The sequence below is a fragment of the Aotus nancymaae genome, unplaced genomic scaffold, assembly GCF_030222135.1.
Source record: "Aotus nancymaae isolate 86718 unplaced genomic scaffold, 86718_ANA_hifiasm-v0.15.2.pri h1tg000040l, whole genome shotgun sequence".
Classification (NCBI taxonomy): Eukaryota; Metazoa; Chordata; class Mammalia; order Primates; family Aotidae; genus Aotus; species Aotus nancymaae.
The window spans coordinates 97,551,769-97,572,796 of NW_026988454.1; the positions used below are offsets into that span (position 1 = coordinate 97,551,769).

The 21,028-nt window shown below is 38.1% G+C and overlaps 2 protein-coding genes and 1 long non-coding RNA gene across 5 annotated transcripts in view; 1 reads left to right on the top strand and 2 right to left on the bottom strand.

Annotated features, from left to right (window-relative positions):
* The window catches only part of ADGRB3 (adhesion G protein-coupled receptor B3), a 751,340-nt gene extending 742,055 nt beyond the window's left edge, over positions 1-9,285 (bottom strand). The window contains exons 1-2 of the mRNA XM_064360929.1: positions 9,198-9,285; positions 7,331-8,102 (exon numbers count right to left, since the gene is read on the bottom strand). Coding sequence (XP_064216999.1) covers positions 7,331-8,087 — 757 coding nt within the window. The 5' untranslated portion in view covers positions 8,088-8,102; positions 9,198-9,285. The remainder of the gene's footprint in view (positions 1-7,330; positions 8,103-9,197) is intronic.
* A 1,499-nt stretch (positions 9,286-10,784) lies between these two features.
* Positions 10,785-10,862, bottom strand: LOC135268356 (uncharacterized). Its single transcript, XM_064360930.1, has one exon. It carries the CDS (start codon positions 10,860-10,862, stop codon positions 10,785-10,787), a length of 78 nt encoding a protein of 25 aa, XP_064217000.1.
* A 1,022-nt stretch (positions 10,863-11,884) lies between these two features.
* On the top strand, positions 11,885-19,249 carry LOC105730578 (uncharacterized). 3 transcript variants are annotated; one of them, XR_010336567.1, is made up of 5 exons: positions 11,885-11,952; positions 12,066-12,274; positions 16,187-16,269; positions 16,376-16,525; positions 18,015-19,249. It is a non-coding gene; the product is annotated as an uncharacterized LOC105730578 (long non-coding RNA). The 3 variants fall into 3 exon arrangements; XR_001110511.2 differs by lacking the exon at positions 11,885-11,952 and having other exon boundaries at positions 11,969-12,274; positions 16,376-16,555; XR_001110510.2 differs by lacking the exon at positions 11,885-11,952 and having other exon boundaries at positions 11,969-12,274.
* Positions 19,250-21,028: the final 1,779 nt, after the last annotated feature.

The window sequence follows — 21,028 nt, forward strand, 5'->3', positions numbered from 1 at the left end:
CTTTCCAGGCCTAGAATGATGCAAATACCACTATCTTGATCTAACTGATGCATTACTAGTCATGCCTTCATCAACCCAAAGGTATTAAGATGTAGCCTTTTCTTTGTCTAATACAAAATAAACACGTATCTAGATGACTTTATGATCCTTTGTTAAATGCTCTAAATTCATATTCAAGTTCAAATGATTAAATGGCACTCTAAATCATTATTGATCATCAATTCTGTATGGTTTATATCCAAAAGATAAGAATAAAATCAAAGTTTCAAAAACTGCACTGATTTGAAGAGAATATTTTATATAAATATACGTTAATGTACAAAAATAAAATTTAAAGGGCTGGGTACTAGATACTCTAAATTACCATATAATGATATCATATAATGAGAAATATGTAGAAAAAGTATAACTGTTTCAAATATAAATACAATACTTAAATAAAATTCTTCACAAAGAATCATTATCAGCAGTTTCAAACATAATGACAAATGTCTCAATGAAAATTTATTTCAATTATGATAATAGGTTATAAGAAATCCATGCTTAATGTATGTAAGTCTCATTCCAGAGAGCTACTACACCCTGTACACTCGACAATTTCATTATTGAGACGGAGTTTCGCTCTTGTTACACAGGCTGGAGTTCAGTGGCGCGATCTTGGCTCACTGAAACCTCTGCCTCCTGAGTTCAAGCAATTCTCCTGCCACAGCCTCTGGAGTAGCAGGAATTATAGGCGTGTGCCACCATACCCAGCTAATTTTTGTATTTTTAATAGAGATGAGGTTTCATCATGTTGGCCGGGCTGGTCTCAAACTCCTGACCTCAGGTGATCCACTAGCCTCAGCCTACCAAAGTGCTGGGATTACAGGCATGAGTCACCACATCCAGCCAGAAATCTATAATTTTTAATGCTGACTTTTTCCATCCTGGATGTAGGTCATGTCTGGGTCATTTTATGTTATACAAATTATAAACAATTTTTAATATTTTATGATAAAATTGCATAAGAATATAGATATGTCTGAAATAAAATGTGAGTTTTAATCAGGAATTGTTTTGATCTACCAAAAGCTGAAGGAGGGAGATTGAGGGAAAAGAAAAGGGCACTGACATTTATCGAGGGTCTAACATAACTTGAGCAATGTGCTGTTTTATACATGCAATCTCATTTAATATGACACTGTATTACAGTAGGTATTATTCTCATATTATTAATGAGTCAAGCTCAGTCACTTGTCAAAGGTGCTACTAAGTGGCTAAGTCATTTTAGTGACCAAAGCTTTTCTTATACCAAATCATGCTTTTCATTTCAAGGAAGTGACACACCTAGACAAACATAATATTACTCTGATTTCTTATTAGTTAATTGAATTTGGAAGAAATTTCCACAGGCACTGACAGGAACTGAAATATTCCAAGCCATTAGTTTTATTATTTTTTTCCTACATGATGTCATTTCCTATCCTCCCATACCCTGATAAATAAGCATTACTAGGCTACTCTGAAAAGAAGTGATAATATAGAGTAGTAGTCATGATGAGAAACAGCAAATCAAAACTCAGCTCTGTTTGGTTCATGATCTTAAAACCCATTACATATTAATTAGAAAAAAAATTTTTAAAAGCTTATTTTTAAATGAACACTGATTTCTGTTCCAAGGGCCAGATGACTTTTATAGGTAATACAGACCAGACTGAGTCTAAATAAAAACTATGTTTTACAAAAGTAGCTATGTGGAAAAACAAATCAGCTTAACAATAAAATTGCTTCCATTAGGAAATGAAGTAAAAGAAAGCATGCAAAAAGCTGGATTTTAAGGGAAGAAAAATTCCTATCTCACTTTTAATAGAAAATGAACTTGAAGTACATTTATCTACAGCTGTTGTAAAAATCCCCTGAAACACATATGCTGGTATATGTGTGCATGGATGGTATACACGCAAACAAATTCACTTAAGTGTTCACACCCCCTTAATATTTTAAATCTATTGTCTACAAAAAAATATGTTACCATGTAATGGAGTTTTCTTTCATTAAATACTACATATATGAGCTACTCCTTGGTTGGTGAAATTCTAAGATGGCAAACAGAATAATTGTGGCATTTTGTTACACTTGACCAGGCCTACAATTTTCAGTAATATTCCATCATTAACATGGATCATAATCAAAAGGGAATAACAGAAACACTGAAACTGATGTTTAAATAGTCTTTTCCTATTTCTTGGAAAGACAGCTTATATTTTTCTTCAAAGTGTGGAGGAGAGGATTTGGAAAATGTCATTACTGTGCAAGTAATGCTAGGGCCAGAAAATAAAAACAGAGAGAGAGAAACGAAAACAAGTAAAGACATAGAAATTGGCAAATTTTCTTACCACATTTTTCTAGCAGGGCATACGTAGTAAGTTCTATTTATCATTGACATTTTAAAATAAACATATATAAAATTAAGAATATTTGTTAATGACTCCTTTCTTCTTGTTCTTTTAAAACTCTTTTTAAATAACACCTTGAAGATAAGGAACTGACATCAATAATGCATTAATAGAATTGGAAATTATAAAAATAATAGAAATCTTCTCCTAATAAAGGTGTAAGTAAAAGGTGGATGTTTTCCCAAAGCCATATATTTCTATTGTTTCTGTTGTAACCTAATCATTGCTATCTTTCCTATTGAGATTTTTCGGTTTCATTTATTTAACATTCATTTCAACCAATGTTTACTAAAACCCTGTTCAGACCATGCTGGATAATTAAAAGCCTCAGTTTTTTTGTTTTTGTTTTTGTTTTTTTTCTTGAAGAACTCATTCTGGTAGAATGAGATGGAAGTTTTTGTTTGTTTTTGAGACAGAGTCTTACTCTGTTGCCTAGACTGGAGTGCAGTGGTATGATCTCAGCTCACTGCAATCTCTGCTTCCCTGCAATCTCCGCCTCCTGGGTTCGAGCAATTCTCTGCCTCAGCCTCCCGAGTAGGGGCAATTACAGGCACCCACCACCATGCCTGGCTAATTTTTCTATTTCTAGTAGAGATGGGTTTTCACCATCTTGGCCAGGCTGGTCTTGAACTCCTGACCTCGTGATCCACCTGCCTAGGCCTCCCAAGGTGCTGGGATTACAGGCATGAGCCACTGCGCCTGGCCAAGATGAAAATATTAGTGGAAAATCACACTGCAATATGACAAATGCAGGAACAGAAGTATAGTATGTGCAAAGATCTGGGGGATCTAGCAAAGGAACAGAGCAAACTGTCAGGGTGCTTCTTCAAGGAACAACAGATTCAGTAAATCATTCTGCATTCTGATAAAGAGTATAGCATCCTGGTAGTGATTTCAAATAAATAAATAAATAAAATAAGGAAGATCAAAGGAGTGTAAAGAGGAAGGCGAATGATGACTCCTAAAGTAATCTTAGGGCAAACAGGAAAAAGGCAAAAAGAAATGGGGACAATTAAACTGACATAGACTCAAATCACTCTAGATTGCAAATATGTGCCTAAAAATTCCAACACATACACACGAAGGCATGAGCTAAAGTCTACACAGGCCTATGGTGAGACTTCCCTTGGGGAGTAGAGTATCAAGAATTAGCAAAGGCAGAGTAGAAAGACAAATGAGTGTGTGTGTTCAGATTTCCTGGAATCTATACAGAGATCCCAATTTCCTTTCACATAAGTAGAGCCATTGATGTCAGCAAGAAACAAAGATTCCATTAAGGCTTATTATGTGATTTAGATATCCTGGTGTAGAATTTTTCTGCCAAAACTGTTTTAATCATTTATTGTAAATGAAGTGGTAAAAAATAAGATACTTTAATTCCACATTTTATATCTTAGCTATGCAGTCCAAAATTATCTTCAGCAAAAGAGTCCTATAAACCATAGTAAAGACCTCAGGATAATTAAAGATGACCTTGTTAATAAAAAATGCCATTCTGCAGACTTATATGTAAAACCGGGTAATCCACAATGTTATTTGAGGTTTCTTTTTAAAAAGAATTATAGCCATTACATGTTAACAGGTTTTTAAAAAACTGCCTGAAATAAGACATTTTTATTTTAAAAAGACTTCATTCTGTTAATTGGCTTTCATAATTTCATATAAAAATTAGGGAAATGTTAACTAAGTTTCTATAATCGCATGATACCCCCAAATAGGTCAAATATGACCTTAAATAAGAAATTTTAAAAATAAATGTAATACTTTAATGAAGCATTAGTCAAATAATTTTTTATATTCAAGATAACATTTGTAATTGTTGGTGTCACTGAAAACTGCAATAGTTTTCCCTTTGTTGTTTTCCGGCTATGAAAATTTCCAGTACACGATTATATTATTAAAGAAGGTTCTAGTATATAGCCTATCTCAAAGTAGGCATCCCACTCCTTAGAGTCTATTGTTTCTTCAATACTAAATACCTAATATTATTTCATAATACCAATGGACACACTCACAATATTCAACATTTGATATATCTTTGCCATCACCATCAGTGTTACACAAAACAATCTGGAATCACATCTACTAAGTGTGAAGACTGTTCGAATTTGTGCCACTTCTATGATGTAATACATGTGGAAGATACTTTTACTCAAGGCAGGACTTCCAAGTCAGTATTTATTAGTAAATAAAATGGGAGTCAAAGGAGAGCAATCTTGTATTTATTCCTCTGATGACTTAAAGGACGACTTTTTTTTTAAATAGAAAATGGAAACCACCAAGTAATATAAAATATAAGTGGAATTTTTAAAACCTAATTTTAAAGATGGAATTACATGTTATCATATAAAATGACACTGGAATAAAATGAGATATGAGTAGCACAACTAGATGTAATGATTAACCTCAAGCTTTATGTCATTATAGGTAGTTTATTTGATGGTATTAAATAATTATTTATCAGTGTTTTATGTATCATTAATATGAAATATTGAAGATATAATATATTTTGCTTAAGTTTTATTAAATTAAAGGTCAATAGATTTTCATAACCCTTTCCCACAATGCAACCTAGCCAAAAAGAGATTATTTAACTGGCATAAAGAGTGTTATATGTATTTTGTAAGAATTACTTAACAAATGCATCAGTTACAATTATGTCATTGGGAATTACTTATCCTTACCTTTCTGACTCAGAGTATCTAAACAAAGAACACAAATTCAGAATATACAGAATAGAACAGAATACAGTGTGCACTTTCACTGACATAGCATATGTTGCTCCCCTATAATATAAACTTTTTCTAGTTCAACTCAATTAACATCATACTGCACTTTAAATGTAAGTATATTTGTCAGTGAAGGTATTTGTTTTTCATTTTGCCAGTGGATTAATGATAATATACAATTTGTGTCACATGATTTACACATCTGCTGTCTAAAGTCACTCTTATTGTATTCACTTACAAAACAAATGGCGATCTAGTGTAGCTTCTATAAATCCTGTCATTGTTTTAACCCACATCTCAGGATCATGATCAACAAAACCTTTGAAAATCATGCTTAATATGCACACAACAACTTTGTTTTTATCACTTACTGCCTTTCATATAAAAGAGTTGTGACACTGAATTCACTCTCCACTGTCATCAGTACTCAATTTTATAATAGAAAATTAACCATTGAAGAAACAGATTTTCTAAATTGTATTAAAACAACAGTAGAACAAACAAAAACCAGATTTCTATGTTAACTGTTTATTAGCCAGGTTGTAACATCACACTTTTTTGTGTGTACTGTAGCTTCTTATTCTAGGGGACACTAATTAGTTTTAAATGCTGTTAAATACCATCCCTGCAGTTGCAAGTGCTTCTCTGGGATTTTTACTAGAGAAAAGAACTCCTGTAATTTAAAACCACTTTGTTTTCCTCAGTCACAGCTGATAGTGAAACACTGATCTGCAGATGAAATCTTTTAGGTTTTCACCCCTTTAATCTGCTTTCATTTTCTAACGGGTCTTTTCCTCTGGTACCATTGCTCTTCCATAATTCCCATCCCTTAAATTGCAGCCAGCAGAGAAATGGTATTAGGCTATTTAAGTTCCCCATCTCTCCACTCCCCCTTATAAAGCCTTGGCTACCCTTAAAGAAAATTCTCCAACAACGTGTCAATTTTATATTGGTCACAAAGACAACTTCTGTTGGTTGAGGAAAAGGAAAGAGGGACTGGAGCTTGGCGACTGGAGCTTGGCTGTCCCTTTCCACAGACTGGGATCTTTGTGGCGATCAGAAAACATTTCCTGCATAAGAAATCAACACACTCTCTGGTTGCAGGATTGGGGAGCAAGAACTAATGTGTATCAGCAGTGTCCTCAAAGGAATGGAACACATCCATTAACCTTCCAAACAGGAAAAGTCATTTTCTAAAAATATGTCACGCTTTCTTGCATTATGAAACATAATCCACAATCTCAAATCCTCTGGCAGTTCCCCCACTGGGGATTGGGCGATAGCTATAAATCATTCCTGCACTTTCTTTTTCTTCTGCATTTCCGTTGCACTTCCCCTCCCCTCACCTAGCTCTGAGACTTTCCCTTTCTTCGTGTATATCAACCGGGGCCCAAGAATATAAAGGCAAAAATTCACTCTTAAGAGGCCGATGGGGTCTTAAAGGATCAGTGTGTGTTTTCATTGCACCCCGTACCCCGGCCTCAGGTGACTCTAGAGCCAGAAGACCTGGAGAGTTTGTGCTTCTAGTGAGTTCCTCCTGACCAAGGAAAGAGCAACGCAAACGCCTGATTTTTGCACAAGCACCTCAAATAAAATGCCAGACCAGGAGAGAAGGGGAGGTACCCCTGCCTTCATGTCCAAACAGGCAAGCTATTGAGTTTACACCACCTTTTAGTCAAGATATCCCAAGATCAAACCTGGAAATGAGTGAGGAATGTGAGGGAAGGACTCCGTGGAAATAGGAGAAAGGAAGTGAAGTGGACCTTTTGCTGGGCTGGAGCAGAAGGGAGATGTCTATAAATCCATTTCACAGGTGGAGCATGTGTGTGTCACCCCGAGAGGCTGCAGCCTGAATAAAGGCATTCCTCTCCCTCCTCACCAACCTCTAGTGCAAGCTGACTCCAGCTTTCTGCATCTTTTTCCTGATTATTCCACTTGCACTTCTAACACATGCTGCTGAACTATCCAGTCCTCGCTGCCCTATCTCTAAAACCTTGAAACCTAAAACTAGCTCAAGAGACATTTATCTGTGAATAGCACACATCAAATGAGCCCAAAAGTGACAATAAGGGAGCAATAATTAGGCCTGTGTGTTGAAACAGCACGTTTTAACTCCATCCCCAAAGTGCTCCCCCGCTCACCATCCCCTCTCCTTTGGCAGCTTACCTTCTTTGGGTGGTCGCTTGGCCTCCCTGGTAAGATTGCAGACTTGTGTGGTTTGCAGCTCCTGGGTCAGGCAGCCCTCTGTCTGCTCATTCAGGGGTAACACCACGTTATTTAACAAAACCAGTGACTGGTCGTCGATCCCCCACTCTCCCAAATGCTGAGGGCAGGTGCATTTTGTATACATGATCCCACATGATTCTGTTCTCCCATTTTCTGATTTTAAGCAGCTCTCCAACCAAGTGCATAATACATGGCAACCAAACTGGCTTGGGCTGACCTTGTTCAATACCAAAAACTCAAAAAACGATTTCTGATCTTCTTCCCCTTTTTTCTGTAATCCTGGGAAATCAGTTGGAAATACTCGACGTATTTGAATAAAATTTTTATCATACTGTAGAAAAACGAAAGCATTCTTGGAATTGCAGAGTTGCATTATAGAATGATTCTTTCTTAAAAGATCCTTGATTTTTTCATGGGAAAAATGATCAAACTGATAAGCCAGGAGTGAAAAGTTAGAGCAGCTAAGGTCCTTTTTGGAAAATTTCAGGTAAATGCTATATTTGGTTGGATCTGGATTTTCCAGCGTCCAAGTGCAGTTTGTAAAGTTTTTGGGAAACATTTCACTTACAGAATACGATCCATAAATGACTCCCTTCACCAAAGTTGAACACCAGAAGTCTTGGGCAGCATTAAATCCAAACATAACCAGGAGATAGGTGGAAAATATATAAATCAGCAGGTTACGAACAGCCTTCATCCTATGTCATTTGGCCTGTAAAAATGGCAATGAAAGTAAAATGCAAGTAGGAGTCTACATGCTTTAAGAAAATAAACTCCTTTCAATATTACAGCCAGTTGTTTTCAAGATTTCAGTAAAAAACCCTTTTTAAAAGAATGGCAGGTAATTTTTATTTTGTAACACGGAAAAATTATCTGTTGCTGTGTGAACAGCGCCCTCATGTGGCCATTCACAATGGTCAAATTCGCAATCAATTTAAAAATAACATTTAATAGATTATTAATAGGAAAACCCTAACCTATCTACCAGGATTTCCTCTATGTCCATTATCATCCTATAGAATTAAAGGGAAAACAAGGAGTTTTAAAACACCGTAATCTAAATGTTAATTGTCAAAATATTATTAATCAGTCTACAGTCTATACAACCTTTTCTCTCTCTGTCCTCTGCCTGCAGTAAACATCATCACACAAAATCTAATCTGATAATCTTCGAACAGCTGTCATCACATTATTTCTCTTATCTTAAATGTGAAAGTAATTATGATAAATTACGGCCACAATTTTAAAAGCACAAATGATAATTTGTTACAGATGGAACATCATCTCCCAAATGCCCCACTTGCCTTTGCAGGGGCCACCATGTGAACTGCTCAGAAATTCCTTTGCAAAAACATGGGCATTCATGTGGATTAATTAATTTTAAAAACATCATTTGAGAAAGGGCATAGGTGGATAAATACAGTGGGGAAACTTGTTGTTCAACATCGCCATTGAGAACCAGGATTTAAGGCAGTCATTTCAATGTGACATGCCCTCTTGGGATACATAAAGTGGATCACTATATTAGTATCTGTATCCAAAGGTGATGTCAGTAAAAAAATTCCAGAGCCATACTAATTGAGCTGGCTTCAGTCTTTTAATTTTTGAAAAATTATCAACTGTAATTTAAGGTTTACACATGGCAATGAAATACATTAGCATTTTTGTCCCTAGCAGATTTCGGTTATTGAATTGCTCCCTTTCTAACAACTCCAAAGCTCCTCTTTTCTTTTTCTTTTCTTCTTTTCTTTATTTTTTAATTTCAACCCTGGCCTTGGATAATAAAGTAGTCCTTGGTTATATTTACCTCTGTAAGTTGTTATCCAAAAATAACTTGAATATTTTTCAGCTTTAACTTTTAAGAAGTTATTTCTTAGAATAAATGACACTGCTTTTTGTTTGTTTGTTTGTTTAGCCTTTGAGCTGATAAAAGTGATGCCAAGTTAATTTTAAAAGTCTTTAGGCTGCAGTCTCTTCCACTGTTCTGTAAACAGAGACAGACATACAGACATATAGATAGTTAAGAGTTTTCATGCTTTTGCCTGGGTCTTCTCTGAACCAAAGGATAAAACCCTCTTCCTTTCCATTGCATAACACACACAACGCATGCACACCAAATCCAGTGACCAAAGTCCCTGAAGATAGATCTGCATTTTCCAGATTATAATTCAAATTCTATGTCTTGATATAGGCAAACACAGCCCCAACTCTAAATCTCTATATAGCAGCAGTTTAAAATAGCATCAGAACTGCTGGGACCATCAAAACAGTGTTCTCGGTTTCAAGCAAATAGCTCAATGAATAATACATTTTCTTCATGAAAAAATAAAGCCAATGAGCATTTAAAGGTTAAAAAAAAAAAAACAGAGAAAGTTGTAAGAAATTCTGGAAATAATTTCCTATTTTTTTTTTTTTTTTTGCTGTAGCACTTTGCAGGCAATGCAGGTCTGCGCAGTGTTCTTCAGGATAGAGTGTAGGCGTTGAGAGCCAATGTGACAATAAGAGTCTAAATTAGGAATTCCATCCATGAAAGGGGGCTTCATTTTATAATCAGGAACTCAAAAAGAGGTCGTATGTCTTTTCTTAATGAAATTGGTACTTTTGCTTCCATTTATTTTGTCAGTGCATGTCTGCAATGCCGTGCTCATCAATGATCAGAAAGAATGAGGAAATAGCTCTGAATTCACTTTAATGCCTGCTCAAGAGAGCGCCCTCAATATAATGCTCTTTATTTTTAATCGGTCTGGAGTACAGAGTCTTGTTTTGTTGTAAATAATAAGAAAAAAATCATTCCCCCAACCCCCTTTAGACTGCAGGGCCCGTTCAAAAAACTGTATTTCCCTCTTAAAGAAGGGGTGGAGGCGGGGGTAAAGGCTGGCCACGGAGTTGTCAAGGATGTTCTATTTATTTATTTATTTATTTACCTCTTGCTGAGAAGCAAACCAGCATTGAGTTTAGCTATTCTCAAAACTGATTTTCTGGGTGACACTTTAGTTTAGTCGAACATAGACGGCGCCATCACTCCACAGATTTTCCCCCCAATAGAAGACCCATTGCCTTTTCTTAACTTCCTTTTAACCTAAAATTTCCCCCCCCCCCATAAAATTACCCCAATCACACAAAACTGCCAGATTTTCTAGGTCTCTCTACTTATTCCTTCCGACCCAGCACCCCTCTTGAAAACCAGACTTGTCTAACTTTTCAACTGCGGCGTTTAGACAGTCGGATTTGCTCACAGCCTCCCCATCCGCCAGCAACAGCCTTTCCTTTCCTTTTCCTCCCTTCTCAAACATCAAGCCCAAAGCTTCACGGGGGGCGACCCCCAGCAGAGGGAAGGTGACCCCCGGAACCCCTGCCTTACCTTCCACTCCGAAAGCTCAGGGAGGCTCTTGCTCTAAGACACCAGCACAGGCACGCGTCCCAGCAACAGTGACGGAGAGACTCCCCTTCGGTCCCAATCACCGTTGCCCATTTTCCCCGGCTCAGCTTCCAAAATCAGGATTTATTTTAAAAAATGCACACATACGAAAAGCAAAAGGTGGAGGGGCGGGGGGGAGACCAAAGACCAAAGGAGGGGCAGTGAGGAAAAAAAGCCACCAGGAGCCCAGAGCCTGGCGCCGTATCCAACTGAATCCAACCTCCAAGCCGAGGGGGGCTAAAGGGAGGGAGAAGCCCCCCGCAAGGGAGACTCTATAGAAACCCCTCAAAAACGTTAAGTGGCTTAAGAGCGAAGATTTGTTTCATAAAATCTACCCCCAACAAACCGATTAGCCAAGAAGCAAAGAAAGCGCTGAGACGAGAAGTGACTGGCGGCGGCGGCGGCTGCTATGGCAGATTTGTTGGGGCGGTGGGTTTATGACAGGAATATTCGTGGTCGGATCGGAAGGCTCAAGCTCATGCTTTTTCCTTTCTGCTTTCCTCCCTCCTCCTCCTCCTCCCCCCTGCAGGTACTGATGGACGGACGGCGACTAAGGAGAGGGGGGAAAAATCCTTGGCTGGTGATGTCGGAAAGCTGTTTCAATGCCCAGCGAGGAGGGAGGCGCGAGAGGGAGCGAGATAGTAAAGCTGTGTCTCGGGTGTGCGCGCCGGCGCGCGGTGCTCGCTCTCCCTTGGGCGCGCGCGCGGGGGTTGCGCGTGCCCCGGGAGCGCGTCCGCGCGGCGGCCTCCCGCGTGCTCCTGGGCGCTCGCGTCCCGGGTGCCGCGCGCCCCTCTCCGGCACAGCTGCGGTGCGCACTGCCGCCCGCCAGAGGCTCGGCTCGCGCAGCGCGGTCGCTGCGACTTCCTGGAGTTCTGCCTCCCAGGGGCGCGGGCGGGAATGTGAGAGAGAAGGCGAGGGGAGCCGCGAGGTGGGAAAGGAGGGAGACGAGGGAGAGGAGGGAGTCCCGGCGGGAGGGCGGGGAAGAGGCGGGCGGGAGGGGGCTCCGAGGAGCTCCAGCCAGGGCCGCCGTGCGCCTGCACGTCACGGCTGCTCAAACCCAAGCACGTCCCGAAAGCGGTATTTTCTGCGTCTGGGAGGTTTTTGCATCCTCAGTTCCCACCGCTGGGGCTGGCGGCGACCAACTGTAAGAGAAACGCACTAGGAAGCGAGGCAGGGGGGTGCGGAGGATGGGAAGGCGACTCTGAAGGGTGGGAAGTGAATGCAGGACTTGATCGTCGTTTTCTTTCTGTCTTTCAGCGCGGACCTGACACAGCCAGAGAGCTGTCATTTCAGCACCGGGATTCAGAATTGATCCAGTTCGCAGCGAAGGGGGCACATCCCAGATCCCGAGCTGCTGCGTGTCTCTGGCTGGAACAATAGTAGTTTTTCTCTGGGAGGCTGCAATTAACATCTTATTTGTTCTGGCTCCATACAGGCTTTGTCAGGACCGCGGTGCGGCGACCCAGGTTGGGCTCTTGCATTGCTTTCTGCTTGGCAAGGAATCATGGTTTCGGGGTCTAAACTTTTGTTTTGTTTTGTAGTCTTAATGTATCTGATTCTTTTTCAAGTTTCCTTAGTAACAGGTTTGGGGACGGGGTGGGAAGAGAAAAGGGGTGAAGAGAAACAACCAGATTATATAGAAGGGAAAAAGGGAAAAGAGATAAGTTTCCCCACCTTTTAATCTATCTATCTGCCTGTCTATCTATCTACCAACTATCTATCAGTCATTTTGCCTCCTGGACAGTTGGCTGACGAAGTGTTTGATAAACTAGCTCAGATACATGCTGCAAAAGGTCATTCTCCTCCTGATTATGTCTCTACTTGTAAACGCAGTTGGTGGTTTGCAAAACAAGTGCTAAAATAGTGCAGTGATGTGGTGGGAGGAAACCATAATGGGCAATTGATATAAAGTGTTGGAATCTTCTTAGGGGTGACTTTCTCCAGCCGCAGGTGAAGTTGAATAAAGCAATTTTCCATCATTTGTTCCCCCTCACTCTTGTGCATTTTTTTCCTCCGCTTGTTGTTTCTCTCCCCGGGGCGATTGTGGATAGCCAAGAACACCATTTTAAGAGAGGCTGATAGTGAAAACAGGAAGATGTTGATGGTCTTTTATCCACTGGAGTTGTTTGAAATGTTGTAATTGGCCTTCTACTTTTAATACATATTAATAGAGTGACTCTCTTCAAGGCTTTCCCTTTTTAAACGAGTGCCTGGAATAACACTCTGTTAGGCAAACAGTTAATCATTCCCCAGCAGGCTTTAACTATTTTCCCAGTAACAAATCACTGGCAAGAGAGCAGCCTGGGTGGCATTTTGGTTTTGTGGCATTTTGGTTCCTTACAATATTTTTTATTCATTTAAGGAAATGTTAAAAGGAAATAGGGTTTATGTCCAGAACAAATTTTGAAACATCGTTTAAGCAAACACATTTTCTTTTAAAAACAAAGAACATTGAGCAACACAAAAGAGAAAAACATTTTATTTATTTCAACTTCCCTGGAGATTGTAATCATGATTTTTGCAAGGCAATTTGGTTAGTTCTGTTACTTTACCCAGATGAGAAAAAAGTCATGATAGATGTGGAATAAAAATAGAGAAAAAATTCTTTGGATGGTTTATACATAAAAAGGTAATAAGGTAATGTGAGATTCAGTTATAGTTCTATTTTTCATGTAGTGATTTCTCATATTATCTTTTAACACTTGATTTTGATGTTTCCTAGAAATTCTTAGTCATGACACAGTGGCATAAGAATAACTGTTGAAAGGAACAATTTAAAAGCCTTAATGCTAAATGGAAAGGATCACTTACTCCTAGGATCATTTATATTCAAGTAGAATGCAGGGCAGGGTCAGAAAAGAAAGCCACCCTTAATAAAGTGCTTCACCCTTCACACTGTTTCTCATAACCTTCATAAATTGCAGGCTACTGAGCTGGTCTGATGATGATCCTGCTGAGATATATTTATAGCAGATGATTTGTGGATGATAAATATGCCAAGCAAGACACAGTCTCCAGTAACCCCAGGCTCGTCTGACTTTCTCAGGGGATTATAATCAAGAATCATAAAAAGAACCCTATATGGATAATCTGGTCTCTGGACACTTAACAACAGCACAATCCAAAGGCAAACCAAGGGGGAACCACTTTGTTTCATGTCTGCAAGATGCTCCATGTGAAAGCATTGCTGACATGTTGACCCAACAGCAAAAAGAGAACAGCAGTTTACACCCCCTCAGCTCTCTGTCCTTTCAGTCCTATTGATGTTGGTCCACTTTTATGATTTAATACATATTAAAATCAACATTTCAAATTATTATCTGCTTTCATTGGTCTCTTTCACGAGTCCAAGTGTATCTGTTTATGTTTATATATATACAAACACATATACATATATTTTATACATATGTGTGTATGTATGTACACATTTGTAAGTACACATACACATATGTTTATATATAGAATATGTATATGTGTATTTCAGTTGGTACACATATATTTGGTTGGGAAGTTTCACTACATTGCTTTGTATTTCTCTTTGATAAAGTGATGCATTTCATTTCAAAATTTCCAAATTAATGTATAAACTGATTATTATGTAAGTTTGCTTGCTGACTTACAAAAGGACTATTGAGAGGTCAATGTTAGCACATCAAAATATAGAGTGGTATTGCATTTTAGATTGACCGAGGTATCTAATGTTAAAGGCTTTCAAATTTATCTCTCCTATTAATTCATTTCATTAAGATTACTTTGGAATAATGAGGTTTCTAAGTATAATTTATCTCTATTTTTCATCTTTTTGTGTGTTTTAAGTTTAGTCCCTCCATTTTGAGAATAATCCTATACTCCAGGATCATTGTTTAAAATTCAGTATCTTTGCACGATTCTCCTACTCAATGAGAATGTTTCTAGAATATGCTTGGTTAATTGTAGAAAGTGTCTTCTGTTTTTTCTCTTATAGTCTTTCTGGTATTACTGTATTACCACATTCTAAATTCTGTAACTTGTTATTTTCAGTAAGGCTTTAAGAAGCATGGATAGGTTTGTAGGTTACTTCTTGTTAAATATGCCTTAATTTTTTAGTATTTGGTATTTAGATATATACATATCCTCATATATATATATGATATGTATTAGATTATATATATTAGATATATACACACCCACATATATATATTAGATTATATATATTAGATATATACATATCCCCAATAATAAAAAATTAAGGCATATTTAATAAAAAAATACTATATATATGGGAGATATATATACACACACACACACACTCTCACACATACAGACACAAAGCTTTTGGAATGTTAAATGATCAAAATATTACAAGATTACATTGTTATGAGTACTTAACTTACCACTAAAATTAGCATATTTACGATAAACAGAAACAATTTCTCCCTCTTCTTCTGACTCCTCATTATTACTATTTTATTATTATTAAAAAAGGAAGTCTGTCAGGAACCAAGCTGTATTTCGTCTAGTATCTATATAAAAACAAATTGGTCATTTTCTAGTTGGACATCCCAGAATAGAAAGTACATAAAAGTACTAAAAAATAAAGGGCTAGAGTTGGGGTTAAAGGAGATGCCATAGAACAGCTATCCTGGGTTCGTTCAAGTGTAACCCTATTCCATGCTAGACAAAGTCAAGGTTAAATTTAGTCCAAAAATCCCAGTTACATCACGTTTCAATTTTTTATCACTATTTCCCTATACAATGATATAAGTTAAAAAAAAAAAGTTGGTAAATGCTTTTGGCCATCAATTTTCAAGGTTTCATTGGTGGCATTCAGGAAATGCCATAAGTAGATAACACACAGTGTCACATTTGTGTGTTGTAGCAACATCTTAGAAAATATGGACTTTAAAAGCTCACGGTGTGTGTTTGTAATGAAACATAAATTTACCTCTAAATTTATCCTTTTTCAGCTACTTTGTTTTTCATATAAAGTTACTATACTTACACCATTATCTTTAATCTCTGAAATTTCAGTTATACTAGAAATCAAGATTCTTCATTCCTCATTAAGGACAAGAAGCTGTGAATTCTCTGGACCTCAGTTATCTCACAGAAAAGAGCTTGATTGAGTAATGTCTAATGTTCTTCCTGACATATTCTAAATAACAGAAGGTGTCTCACAAGAAGCAGAAGCAGTGAGAGAAAAATGCAGCAAAATCCTAGACAAGAAAGAATCAGTTTTTCCACTCACAGGCTGGAAATGCCTCTCTATTCTATCATAATTTTGAACACCTCCATAGTTTTACTAGCTTTTCCCTTCCCGCCTTGCTATCATCTGCTGATGTACAGACAGTCCTTTCCATTTTTATTATTCTCCCACTCTAATAATTTTCTTTTCTTAGACAGAAGTCTTACTTTACCATTAATGATGACAATAACTAAAGCTGCCAGGACCAGCACATCTGCTGACCTTTATCAACACCAGGTATTGAAATCTGTGGACCACCCATCATTTCTGAACATTCGTTGATATTCAGTCCTGTTCCTACCAATTCTGATCCACTTATCTCCACCATTTCTCTTCCTGCCAGACTCTCTCATTTTGCCTTCTGGATCTCCATGCTCCTTTATACCAACAAACAAGAGGGAGAATATTCTCTCTACCCACTTCATTAACTGAAGCCTGCTCTTATGAAGACATGGCATCTCTTCCAACTATGTCAAACAGAAGCAATTTATGGGTATGCCGCTTCCACACCCTGATTAAATGGGTCAGTGGCAGAATCAGTATCCTTACTCTCTCCTTTGGTTTCACATCTTTACTCCTCATTTCACTTTCATGCCCACCTTTTTGTAGAGATCATGGCATCTGCCTTTGCCAGCTTTACCTCTTCCGCCAGGTTATATTTTCCAGTCATGGAATCTTTTAGCTGCCAGCTCACAGTTTTCCTGTCTACCTGACTTTCATTCCTCTTCTCACAACTTCAACACCCATGCAGATGTCTTATCCTGACACACTAGCTTCATTCTATTGTTTTTTTTTTTTTTTTAAATACCAGTTCAACCACATTTCCCTATGGTCTTTAACTAAAAAGTCTAACTAGTGACTAAACCACTTCCAATATTTAAAGTTTAATGTTTCAATTCTCTAATTACAACCTTCTACTTTTATAAACTCACCCACTAAGTAACCACATGGAATCAAGTCTTTCACAAAATTCAGATCTTTATTTTATTGATTACCACCAATTTCTGCTCTTATCTTTATTTTCTTCCTTATACCCTGTGGTAGGCCTCTAACATAGACCCAAATGATCCCTACTTCCTGGTATGTGTGTCCTTCTGTAATTATCTCTCTCTTGAATGTGGACTAGATTTAGAAATTTGCTTTTATCAAACAGAATATGGTAATAGCAATGGGATGTTAAGATATAAAATGACTGTTTCATCTTGGGGGCTCTTTTACTCTTCCTTAGACCACTTGTTTGCCAGTAAGCCAGGTGCCATGTTGTGATACAGTCCTCAATAGAGAGGTCCATGTGAGTCTGCCCTTCTGAGTCCTATCAAAAGACACATGAGTGAGCTTAGAAGTGGAAGTTTCCTCACTCAAGTCTTGAGTGAACTGCAGTCCAGCCAAGGTCTTGGTTACTGCTTCGTGAGAGACTGGAGCCAGAATCAAGCAGCTAAGCTGCTTCTGGATTCCTGACCTACAGACATTATAGGTCAGGAATGTTTGTTGTTTCCAACTGCTAAATGTGGCGATAATTTGTTATGCAAAAGTGGTAACTAATGCATACCCCATGGATTCCACACCCATCGTTACAATAATCTACTTGCAAAAATCTTCAGCTGTCTACTACATTTTACTGGCTGAATCACCATGCTTACTGTAATGGACAACTGCCCTTCCTGATACGGGCGGGGTCCATGCAGCAGAGCATTATTGAAGAAATTCACAACCTCAGGCAGTTAGATGTCCCTGTAAATTGATAGTCACCAGGTTCTCATGGCCTCACCACACAGACTATTACTTATAAGTTCCCTCTCTTATTATATCCTATGAATGTTTTGTAACTTTGATTGTTAAAAATGCTTCTCAACTCTTGAATTTTAACTGATAACCTTTTTTCACTCGTTATTTATAAAACAGATGTGATTATATGGGAAATACCTTACATTCATTAAACTGATTGTACCTTCACCCATTTTCTCCTCTCTTCCTATCTCCAGGGAGATGCTGCCCTTATCTAAGAAGCCAGCCCCTCTACCGGTAACTTGGATCTTACTTCTATCGGCTCTCATACCACTACTCTCTCCCTGTCTCCTGGACCACTTCGATCAGCATACATATTTTATAGCAATACTACCTGTCTAAAAACTTCTGATAAACAACCTGTTTCTCAAATCCCCTTCATAAACAATCTTTTTTAAAAAGCTGCCACATTCACTTCACTTCCTCACTTCCCTCTCATTTCTCAACTCAATCCATTTTGGCTTCCACCCCCACAATTCCACTGAAAAATTCTTGTCAAAAATCACCGAAGACCTTCATGTTGCCAAGTTAAAGGGATAAATGTTTTTCTCATTTAACTCCAACTTTCAGCAGCATTTTAAATGCAATGCCCTCCTTTTGGAAACCACTTCTATTTTGGTTTCTGTTTTATCATACTCTCCCAGATATACTTTTACATCACTGATCACTTAGAAGACACTGAGACACTTCTCAGTGTCTTTTACTTGTTCTTCCACATTAACTTGAAATGCTGACTGCTTTAGAGATAAGTGTTGGATGTGCTTCCCTTATTTCTCCACCACCTCTACCTTGGTGGTCTAATCCATTTCCTAATATAGAATATCGCTATAAAATGTATACATACATACACACATATGAACAGACACCCCATGTATGTCCCTTTAACAAGGATATCTGCTCTGAGCTCTAGATTTTTAAATAATCAACTGCCATGATTAATATCTCTACTAAATATGCCTCACAGTCATCTCAGATTTGGGGTAATTAAGGAAGATTCCTGATTACTCCAAAGAAATGTGTTCTTCCCTTAGTCTTTCTGTTTGAGGAAATGGCATCCCTATCCACCTAGTTATTCAATTGGCAAACATGGGAATGATGCTTGCTGATCATTTTCTGCCAATCTACATCTAATCCCTTGACAAATATTGTCTGTTCTACTTTGTATAAGTTTCCTAGGGCCATCATAATAAAATTACACAATGTGGGTGGTTTAAGCAACAGAAATTCATTTTTTTTCACACTTTTGGAGGCCAGATGTCTAAAATCAAATTCCCTATTGGATTGTTTCCTCTGGGGCCTCTTTCTCTAGCTTGCACATAGCTGACCTCTTGCTGCCTCTTCAAATGGGGTTGGGGGAGTGCAGAGATGGGCACAATTCAGCTGATGATATACCCTCAATACACAGATCTCAAACCTAACTAGCTCTTTCCCTTTTTCCTGCCATCTTTTTTTGGTAAAGCATATAGTTTTTACCTAGTCTCATATATATATATATATATATATATATATTTAAATTTATTTAAATTTATTTATTATACTTTAAGTTCTGGGTACATGTGCAGATCGTGCAGGTTTGTTACATAGGCATACATGTGCCATAGTGGTGGTATGCTGCATCCATCGCCCTGTCATCTATATTAGGTATTTCTCCTAATGCTATCCCTCTCCAATCCCCTAACCCCCTGCTACCCCTCTCCTAGCCCTACCCCCCAACAGGTCCCAGTGTGTGGTGTGTGATGTTCCCCTCCCTGTGTCCCTGTGTTCCTTATTGTTCAATACCCACTTACGAGTGAGAACATGCAGTGTTTGGTTTTTGATTCTTGTGTCAGTTTCCTGGGTGTTGAACAATGAGAACACACAGACACAGGGAGGGGAACATCACACACAGGGGCCTGTCGGGTGGGGAAGCTAGGGGAGGGATAGCAGGGGGTGAGGGGATTGGGGATGGATAGCATTAGGAGAAATAGCTAATATAGATGACAGGGTGATGGACGCAGCAAACCACCCCCATGGCACATGTATACTTATGTAACAAACCTGCACGATCTGCACATGTACCCCAAAACTTAAAGTATAATAATAAAAAAACATATCTCTAATAAATTATACTTCAAAAAATGTATACCTTTAAAATCAAATGGAAAAAAAATTTAACTCCAGTTACTTCTTGTAACACAAATAATAAAATCCAAACTTTTTAATCGTGGCCGACAGTGCCCTCCTTCATCTGCTTCTTGCTCCCCTCTCTAACTTCATCTTGTGCCACACTTCTGCTTACATATAATGCCCAAGCTATATTCACCTTTTTTTTTAAGTCTCAAGGACACTACATTTTTATCTCCTTACAATCTTCCAATGTCAAGATCATTCTACCTGGAATAAAATTCCCTTTTTTCACTGCTAGGAGAAACTTTATAGGCCTGCCCTGACTGGTTCTCATATCTCAGATTTCATCTTGAAAATTCCCTTTTCAGAGCTTTTTAATTTTTTTTTAACTACTCAATTTATGGTGCTCTCTCCTTGTATTCTCTTTCAAGGTACTTATCTTTTTTTTTTTTTTTTTTGTACTCAAGTAAACATTTTTTTTCCTTTTTTAAATTATACTTTAAGTTCTGGGATAAATGTGCAGAACATGCAGGTTTGTTACATAGGCATACATGTGAGCATGTTCTCACTCATAAGTGGGAGTTGAACAAGAGAACACATGGACACAGGGAGGGTAACATCACACACCGGGGCCTGCCTATCTGTTTTATTCTCGTTACCATTTTTATCTAATTGGTCTTCATCTTTTTGTTTTTTATTAGTATGTTAGCTCCATCATTACAAACTCCTGCCTAATATAGTGCGAGACACATAGTAAGTGCTACATTTTCCATCCCTTAGAAAAATCTCACGATAACCTTTATGAAATCTAAAGACTCAAGGAGAATTTAGCAGTAAACCAAAAACAGAGTGCTTGGTTGAATAAGGCTGTGAAGCACACACACACTGCCCATCACCTCCTCAAATATTTTTATAGCAATTATCTTACTAAAAATTTTTACACACATATATAGAGGCTCTAAGTCGTAACATGGTAAGCATACTGGAAATTGAGCTTGGAAAACCAAAGTGTAGCTTAACCTAAAGCATCTAGTTTATACCCGGAAGATCTTGTCACAACCTGATCACTTTGAGCTAACCCTAGCCCTTAATCTTTCTAATAATA

Excerpts from the sequence above, each read along its gene's own strand:
- LOC135268356 (XM_064360930.1), bottom strand. The coding sequence starts at position 10,862 with ATGGGCAACGGTGATTGGGACCGAAGGGGAGTCTCTCCGTCACTGTTG.